The following is a 10,387-nucleotide window of genomic DNA, read 5'->3' on the forward strand; positions in this document are numbered from 1 at the left end:
CTCAAGATATAGCCCGAATACTAAGTATGCTGGAAAAACAAACGACAAAAAACTTTGAAAAATCAAATATCGAAAACTTATCCATAAACATTGTTTTAGGTAAGATTTTCGAGTTTCCTGGGTCCAAATTTTTTTTATTTTTTTTTGTAAATTAGTGTTATTGAGCTCTTATAACAGGGATACCTATCTCAAAAACTCGAGCCGATTGAAAAATTCTAATTTTGGATTCGAGTTCAACACACTGAAAACGTATACAAAAATATAGTTTTGTTTCTGAAAGAAAACAGTGGAAGCCAGGGAAATGATTAAAACGTAGCAAAAATAGATTGTAGACATTTTATAACGAGGCAATCTCGAAAAGGCGAGCTGATAGAACATAGAACTTCAGATTCGAGTTCAGCACCCCAAAAACCTTCGGAAAAGTTCACCAAACTTAATAAAACAAAACCCTTGTTGCTCGGTGCAATCTTATCTGCCTTTTTCTTATGGTTACGTGATAATTAAAGATTGTGTGGATGGGTTAAGGGTCCTCTGAGGGAGAGCTTCTTCATAATATTGTTGCAGAATTATGATATTTCCAGTATCAAAAAAATTTTCTGTACACTGTGGTGTATACGTATTTTTTTTTTTTTTTTTTAATTTTCAAGTTCTATGGAGAATTTCTATGTTAATACAATTGTTAGCTATGGTTGTGATATTGTACTTAGTTTTTGGGTTATAAGATTGATTGATTGACGGAGCAAAGATAAGATGATTTTTTTGGCTCTGCTAGCTACAACTTAGTGCCACATGTAAGATAAACTAACTCCCATGGGTGGAATTTAGTGCAACATTTAAGAGTTAGCTCCTTATAAACTAAATAGGAACTTGATAAGTTTTTCTTAAAGTTCTTTAAGCTTAAAGTTATATGACAATTTTTTGGCTAAAAAAAATTATTTTATTTATTTAATTCATCTATGGATAAATATCTTTTACATTAACAAAAAATGTTTTATGAAAGTTTTTTTTTGCTACCTACGAGATTTTAAATAGTGAGTTAGAAAATCGATCACATTTTTGTACTCTAAACGCATCGAAGTAGATAGGCTTTTTAACTGAATGATGAAAAGACTGACAAATTGAGCGACTGGACAATGTTATTATATTTATTATGGTAATGTCTTACAGGTACCAAATTAAATAAAATTTGAACTTTCAAAAAAATCAGACTCGACGGAAATAAAAAAAAAAAACAATATTAAAGTTCGAGATCAAACAAATATTTCAATTTCTATGCCATGAAATATAATTTACCTTGCAAAGACACTGAATCAAAGGCAATCTAAGAATGAATTTTTAAAAAGCCTTTTCAGTCCAAAGAGTTTTATAGTATCGACCGAAAGTTTTCCAAAGTGTTTGACTTTTTTCACCTAATAGTTCACAGCTTATGTAAATAAACCTCGAATTGAATTAGAAGAAGAAGAAAGAAAAAAAAAGATAAAATCCAAATTGGCTTTAGGATCGTCAGCTTTTCTATTTTTTCTTTATTCTAGGAATTTTTTTTTTTAATTGGTTTTCTTAATCCAACACTGTGCTGCAACCCATTTTCCTTAAATTTTCTACCACACAAATTTTCAACTTCAAACGATAGAGAGCTACCTTTTTCATGCAGACCTTCTGCAACTATTTACTGAATTTAATTACTTTCTGATTATACCTTTGCTACTGCTCTGCCTTTCAGATACTTGAAATCGATTATTTCGTTACTTTTATGTAGGACAAAGCTTTTAAGTGTATGTACATATTTTATATATAATTTTTTTTTTTTGCAGAAGACAGAGTTATTGTCATCATTTTATATACAAAGGAATTGCGGAAATTCCGTTTAAAATTTGTGTGCATTTTGGAAAATTTTTTGTTGAAAATTATATTCAATTTTCATGTCAAGTACTTTTGAGTTTGAAGGTTCTCTTATTTTAGAACATTAAGGATAAAAAAAAAAACAAATACAATAATTTCATGATTTGGAGTGATTTTGAGCTATCAGTTTTTTTTTCAAATTTATTTAAAAACAAAAAAGAAAGAAAATAGAACCCAGAGGTGTGTCCATTCAATAGATAGACAGCATCTCATTTAAGTTTTCTAAATAATTATAGATGAACTTTTTCCATCTTTTGTTTGAAAGTTGTTCCATTGAGTGATTTCTGTTTTATTTTTATTATTTTTTTTTAATTTATCTCATTTTTAGAGGATAAAAATAGACTTCAAATAAATTAAACTACACCTCTAGAAAATTTTTATTTTCAATCTGCAAAATAAATGAAAGCATTTTAATTTAAGTTATTTTATCAAAAAGAAAAGGAAAATTAAAATTAATTTGCGAATGTACAACAATACAAAATTACTTCTAAGTGGATTTCTTTGTGCATATTTTGTTTGCAACTAAACAAAATGAGGTGGTAATTTTGCTGTTAAAGTTTTTTTTTTGGAATTAAAAAATCCATTTGTTTATGAGATATTTCAATTAATTTGCTAAAAAAAAATTGAGGTACACTATGGTGTATACGTAACTTTTTTTACAAACGTTTCAAGTTAAGGTAAAAGACTAGTTTTGTCAAAAATGTTCAATCAATCTGTCTCTATTTTATCAAAGATACATTTTCAGCTTAATTTATGAGAATCAGGAAACCAATTGTTCACTGTGGTGTATACGTAACTTTTTTTTACAAACATTTCAAGTTAAGGTGAAAGACTCGATTTTCATTCCGCAACTGATTGCATATATTTAAATTGGTATTCCAACAGCTGTTTTAATAATTTTAATTTCGTATTTACTGTTATTTATTCTTTATAATTTTAGAATATTGTAATAAGAAGGAAAGAATTTCATACTCGTATCATAAAATTAGAAGTTTCCTAAACGACACACCAGAACCAGATGTTGATCTGTATTATAAATAGGGAGCGCATTTATTGTAATTTTCTAATCAACATTCTGGGATATTGATTAATAATAAAATGAAACATATTTTCAATGATTGGGGTTTTATGTTTGGAACTTGAACATGTGTAACACACAATGCTAACAAAAGTCCTTAGAACACGTGCGTAGACCTTATACAAATATATAAAACCATAACAAACACACAAGTTGTAAGGGAAAGAAAGCAAAAAAAAAAAAAAACAAATACTCACAAATTGTAGGACATTATTTTTGGGAACCTGATGTTTATAATATCTAAACTTATATGAGATTAAGTTGTGTGTTTTATTGTTGAAAGGTTATGAAATATAGAAATTTCTCTCACCCTACTTACATTATGAAGACTTAGATAGATGTAAACAAAAGATTTTATTGGTTTGAGAGATTCTTAGTAAAAAAGAAAGAGGGTTTCCAATCTAAAATTATTATTATAATTTAAGGTTCTCATAGTTCAATCCAGTTCTTAGTAAGATTGATTGGAATACTCTCAATTAAAGAAGATACAATTTACATAGGAAAAGAATATTTAAGAAAGAGATAATGAAGAAAAGAAATTATTCTAAAATTCAATTCATATTCAAAATAGTTTGTGCAAATATCAGTATCGCCGTGCCTGACAACTATTTTAGTAGGTATACAGCAAAAAACTATTAGAAAAAGTTTAAAAAAATCTTTATATCTGTTTTTTAAGTAGTTCTTGTTAAAAATCAAACTTTTGACACATTTTCAAGAAAATGCTATGCCATTCTTAATGAATAACTATTCATTACAACAAATCAGAATTTCAAGAAAATTCCTCCTTTTTTCTATATCCTTTGAAGAAAGGAGTTCCAACAGTATTTTCGGATGCAATGAGGATAAAAGGGGTACATTATAACTTTAGTGTGTCTTTGAAATTCTATTCCATAGAGATTGAGAAGTCTATAGTGACGTTTAAAGATGAGATTGATCATTTTGCGCAGGTTTGTGTCTTCGAAATATGTTGGTACTTCAGTTAGTTTATTTATTTAATTCGTTTAATACTAACGTTAAACCTTAACATTAAACATTAGCTTGTATATTTAGAAAACTAAATTATTCAAGTTTCACATTGCGATTTTAAACCTCTAAAATTTAACACAAACAACATGTTCTGAACAATATTTCAAAAAATTATCATGTTGAAATGATATTCAATTGGTCAGAAATACAAATTTCAAAGTAGTTGTTTTAGTTTTTTCTATATAAAAAAATGTTAGTCATACACCACAGTGACCTGGAAATCATTCGATTTGATCCAAAGACATAGCCAATTAAAAAAAAAAATAAAAGTCTGTTTTTTTTTTACTACACTTCAGAAATTTTAGATGTAGTGAGCTTAGAGCAAGCTACGATCTACAATCAGAGGCTCATCATAAGTGCATGTGTTAGTGGTTAGTAAATAACACATGCACAAAAAATATATACTACTATACAAAATCTTCGAAGGTGGTGAGACCCTCCGCGATAATTAATCCCGATACAGGCTAACAAGATTGGAGCATCAATGTGTCCATTAAGAAGTTGATGGAGATTAATATTAGATCATTATTAACTCGCCTTTGATATAGAGTTTGAATCTGAAGAAGTTGTTAATCATTATGAATATTTAAAAAAAAACTCTTTTGATTCTTTCTTTTGATAAATTAAGGGTTATGAGTTAACTGTCTACATTCCCATATGTTATTGATTTTAGTTAGATCCGAAATACTACATATGTACATCAAAATAGTGACTTAAACTCTAATGAGATTTGTTCGACGTTTATGCCATCAGTTAAAAGATTTATGTCTGTTAAATATTTTTGTTCGAGTCAGAGCAAATTTTGTGAACAAAATACAAGTTTTCTTCTTTTTTTTTGTTTAACATTAGCCTAGTTTTGTTCTACAATTTAATATTTAATAGCTACTAATTTTTTGATTTTATTATACTATTTAAAAAAACCCTGCTATTATAAATATTGGCTATTTTAAAATTTTATTTAAGCTATCTACCTACCTACATTTTTTGCAAAAAAAAACTTCTAAAACTTGTGCATGTTACTGTTAAACTTAAAAAATGCTGAACTAAAATGTTAATACAGAATAATAAAATACAGAAAGCTTGATTATTTTCAGATTTGAAAAAAGGATGTGCGGAAAGCGTAAGTTCTGGTTTTCGGGAGCCCACTCACTAGATCATAGCAGAAGGTAACATGATGACCTTTGTTGAAAAATTTTAAACGTCTTTTTCAAGACTTTAAAATGTTTGATTTTTACATAATGTATTTGAAATAAGAAAATGAATCTAAAACCAAACTACAAAAACATAAAAAAAAGTCTTTAAAGAAGAACGTAAAACGTTCGAAATACAAACAATAACCTAACAGTTATATCAATAGACGCTATAACCTACAAAAAATAACAAATCAATTTTTTCCAGTTTATAATATTTTTCGGCGTGATAATATTTATGACGTTATGTATTTTTTTCTTTTATGTATTTTTATCAGTCTCTAGCATAGTTACACAATTTTTTTTATTAGCTATTTGATTTTTCGGTACAAAGTTATGAAACTTCAAAAAGCAATCTACTTTAATATGTAATTTGATGTAAACATACGGTTAAACCATAAGTTTTTTGACACATAAACCAATTCGTGTTACCCGAAATTTCGGATTTTACCAGGGTTGTCGTCCCGTAAAACCAGAAATCAACCTTTTAATGAAAACATAAATTTTGTCTTATGTAGCACAATCCCTGTGTGAGCATTGAATTTACAGAGCGTTTGTCCACACTGTTTTTTTAAGACAAGAGTATTAACTAACTCTTCATGACAGTTTTAGTGTATATATAGTAAATATTGGTTCTATTATAAAAATGGGCAGCTTATCAAAAATAATATACTATACATAGTTAAATTTGTTGGTGAAATAGACCCACTTCTTAGCTTATAACTGGAATCAGTCTTAAGAAACAAAATCAACTTGTAATACCACCCTTGCAATTTATAGAAGTGCAATTAAGTTGAAACAAAGTACATACTGGAAGTAGATATTCTATACCTAAGTAGAATATATTATACTCTTCAAACAACTGTCCACTTGCTAACTTCACGGACTTTTCATTTAAAGGGTGTTTCAGTTAAAAAGAATTTTGTTTTTTGTGACATTTTAATTAAGTATTATTTCTTGTTGATGGAAAACAAAAATATAAAGAATCTTAGATTTTTCATCATTTTTGAAATAAGAAGTAAATAATCCAGATTTTGTAAACTGTCAAAATTAGTCCAATAGCTGACCAAAAAAAAAAAGAAATCATAAAAAACTACGAAATATACGAGCCAATTTCATTTACAATCATCATAATTATTAATTATAATTCACAATTAACAATTTTGAACAATTTTGACTTCTCCTAATAAAACACCCTTTATATCATAATAACTTTTGTCTCCATCATGCACCACTGCCACTGCTGACCTGGATATTGACGTTTCTCTACATAGTCTGCACTTGTGCACTTACAATTTTCCAAACTAACACACAAACAACATTGAATTAATATTATTGAATCAAAAACAAAACGAAGTGATAAAAAAAAGCAAGAAACAAAATGCAAAAGAAAAACCAAAACAAAAAAAAATAATAAAACAACTCAACATGCAATAAAATAATTTCGCAGGCCAGTGACTATATACGAAGTGTAAATTCATTGCCACTTTGCGTCAATTTTCGTTTAACTATAGAAATGCATTCTCTTTAATTTGATGCAATTTAAAAAGAGTAAAAGACAAACATACGGAGATTTGTTTTGTTTGATAGTTTTTTTATTGAAACACAAAAAAAAAAAAATAATAGTAAACAATTTTATAAAAATTTTAAATTAAATATCTACAAGAAAACTTTCCACAATTGTTTTTGTTGTGTTTTGTTTTTCATTGCCACCTTTTTTGTGTCTACTTTCTGGTAATTCTAGATAGTTATTAGGTATGCATAGCATATCAACAATTTTATTTTTATTATGTGTCGCTATCAGTGGTGTTTATTTTTTTTTTTTTTTGCTTTTGATAAAAAAAAATTTCGGCGAACATACTTGACTTGAAGAACTATATTGGTTTGGAGTAACTATATTTTGTTTGTTTCTTTCATTGGTTTGATGACAACTTGTGCCAAATTGTTTGAAGGTTTTATATTTTTGAACTTGAAAATTATTTTTTATGATTGATTAATAGTTTAAACTTTATTATTGAACTATTTTTCCAGACTGTGGTAAAGAATTAGTACACAACGTTAATTTCTTTCGGTATTGAGATTTAAAATAACTTAAGGGGTAATAACACCTTGTAAAACTGCACTATGCGCCTTCCTAGATATAGAGGGGGCCTTCGATAACACCTCTCATGAATCAGTATCTAAGGCTCTTGTAAGAAAGTGTGTTCCGGCCACCATTACAAAATGGATAGAGAAAATGTTGAGCACAAGAACGGCAGAGGCAACTACAGGTGTAACAACACAGAAAATCATCACAACAAGAGGATGTCCACAGGGAGGGGTTTTATCACCCTTGCTGTGGAGCCTTGTAGTGGATGAATTACTGGAACATCTTACATCCCTGGGTATTCGATGTCTTGGTTTTGCTGACGATATTGTAATAACCGCCTACGGGAAGTTCGAGGAGACCCTTTGCGATATCATCCAAAGAGGACTTTCAGCTACAAGTAAATGGTGTTTAACGGTGGGGCTAAATATCAACCCAGCAAAAACTACAATTGTACCATTCACAAGGAAACGGCTTTTGCCTCATATCAGACCTATCCAGCTAGCTGGTAAGGTCATTGAACTAAAGAGAGAGGTAAAATATCTAGGTATCACACTAGACAGTAAACTCCTCTGGAATAAACACTTAGAAATAACAGTCGGGAAAGCCACAAAAGCCCTTATGATATGCCGAAGACTGGCAAATAAATCATGGGGGTGCAAACCAAATATCCTAAGGTGGATGTATACCATGATGGTGAGACCCATTATCACCTACGGTGCGGTTGTTTGGCACAAAAGAACCGAACTAGTTACAACTAAAAAGACATTAAACAAAGTTCAAAGATTGGCCTGCTTATGCATTACTGGCTCAATGAGAACTTGCCCTACAGCAGCAATGGAAGTCATCCTCCACTTAACACCACTCCATGAAGTAATAAGTAGTACTGCTAACGGAACAATCTTGAGATTTGCAAAAGAGGAAACTGGTACGGGCAAGAGTATTGGTCTCAAAGAAAGGGACTCAATATCGAACACCACAGTTAAAAACCTCCTTGACATCCCAAGAGATTGCATGATCAAGAAATACAACTTTGAGAAAAACTTTCAAACACAGTTTAGTAGCAAGGCAAAGTGGGTAAGTGAATCCACGAACTACACTTTCAATGCAAACGCCATCAAGTGGTACACTGATGGATCGAGAACAGCTGATGGAACTGGAGCAGGAATATTTGGGCCTAGAACCAAAATTTCCATTCCAATGGGACAGTTTCCTAGCATTTTTCAAGCGGAAATCAACGCTATAGATAAATGCGCAGAACGTAATCTCGAAAGAAAATACAAAAACCAAAACATTGCCATCATGTCTGATAGCCAGGCCGCACTTAAAGCTATAAACTCATACGCCATCAACTCCAAACTCGTATGGGAATGTGTGAAGAAGCTGAACGAGCTTGGCAAGGCAAATAAAATAACACTGTACTGGGTTCCCGGACATGTTGGAGTACAAGGGAACGAAGTAGCAGACTCCTTAGCAAAAGCAGGTGCAACCGCACCTCTTATGGGCCCAGAACCATATTGCGGAATTGGAGACAGCACGATCAAACAAATGATAAAAACCGATGAGGAGGCCAAACGAACTAAAATTTGGAAAGAGACTCCTAAACTCAGACAGGCGAAATCACTACTTGGGAATTACAACCAAAAAAGATTTAAAACCTGCATTAACCTGAGTAGAAACAACCTGAGAATAATAACAGGGATCCTTACAGGCCACTGCAAGCTGAGAAAACACCTCAACAACATTGGCCTGGCAGACAGTGCCACCTGTAGATTCTGCAACAATAATGAAGAGACGCCAGAACACATACTGGGCAACTGTGAAGCACTAATGCACAATCGACACAGATACCTGGGCCAGCACCAGGTAACAAGTAATGATCTACCGTCGATAGAAATACTCCAGTTAATCAAATACCTAAAAAGTATCAAACTGGAGACTGTACTGTAAGTAGTTAATTGCAGCCAAATTTGGGGGCACAATAGACCTTTAAGGTCGCAGTGCAACTTTCCCCCACAACACATTCATTCATTCATTCAACACCTTGTAAACCACGAATTCGAGCGTCATTTTCATCAGCGTATAAAACAAAGAAGAAATATTATTTTCTTTTGGTGTTTGCTTAGTTTAATTAAGTATATAAATAGGTAACAGAATAAGCTAATGTTAAATTTTTTAATGATGTGAAATTTTTTAAATTACGGTGTAGTTCAGTGTGATAGTAAAATCCTGTGCTTTCATCGGGCGACCAACTAACTCCTACAGTTCCTAACCGATTGGGCTGAAATTTTGTGTGGAGCTTAAAAATACTATTCTCTAGTGAAGTACGTAGGATTTTTTTGAAATATTAAAATTTAACGATTTTATAGTCTTTTCTTCAACGAATTTTGTCTTTGGAATGAAATAATTTTTTCAAACTAATGTCATTTCTTTAAAAATTGATATTTTCCACACAAAATTTCAGCCCAATCGGTTAGAAACTGTAGGAGTTAGTTGGTCGCCCGATGAGAGCACAGGATTTTACTATCACACTGAACTACACCGTAATTTAAAAAATTTCACATCATTAAAAAATTTAACATTAGCTTATTCTGTTACCTATTTATATACTTAATTAAACTAAGCAAACACCAAAAGAAAATAATATTTCTTCTTTGTTTTATACGCTGATGAAAATGACGCTCGATTTCGTGGTTTACAAGGTGTTATTACCCCTTAATAGCCTATGATTAGAAAGACGTTTTTAAAGACAGTTTAATTATAAAATTACGATCAGTAGTATAAAAGTTATGATGGAATAGATGAAAACACATAGATATTGGCCCATTTTGATACCACAAATCACATGAATCTGTAGAATCTTCTTATATTTGTCTAATCATTTGAACTTTTAACTTATAGCATCCTCCTTTTTGGACTATTGGCCAGCCTATGAATACAAATTTTGCTCTTATAAAGCCTAACAGAAGCTACAATAGATTCAAATATATAGAGAATATTTTTACTGCACCTATAAAGACACTTTAGAGAACTTCAGGAATATCCCAAGAAAAATTATACACAGAGAGAAAATAAGGCAGGGATAACTTTACTTCTGGTATAATTAAC

General features: G+C 30.7%; 1 protein-coding gene across 1 annotated transcript; it reads left to right on the forward strand.

Annotated features, from left to right (window-relative positions):
- Nucleotides 1-7,429: 7,429 nt before the first annotated feature.
- On the forward strand, nt 7,430-9,229 carry LOC129915201 (uncharacterized). The gene has a single exon (XM_055994680.1). The coding sequence runs from the start codon at nt 7,430-7,432 to the stop codon at nt 9,227-9,229; it is 1,800 nt and encodes a 599-aa protein (XP_055850655.1).
- The last annotated feature ends 1,158 nt before the right edge of the window (nt 9,230-10,387 follow it).

This window comes from Episyrphus balteatus, chromosome 3, assembly GCF_945859705.1.
Source record: "Episyrphus balteatus chromosome 3, idEpiBalt1.1, whole genome shotgun sequence".
In the NCBI taxonomy this organism is placed as follows: Eukaryota; Metazoa; Arthropoda; class Insecta; order Diptera; family Syrphidae; genus Episyrphus; species Episyrphus balteatus.

What these genes read in the sequence shown, in the direction of transcription:
- LOC129915201 (XM_055994680.1), top strand. Translation starts at nt 7,430, where the DNA reads ATGTTGAGCACAAGAACGGCAGAGGCAACTACAGGTGTAACAACACAG.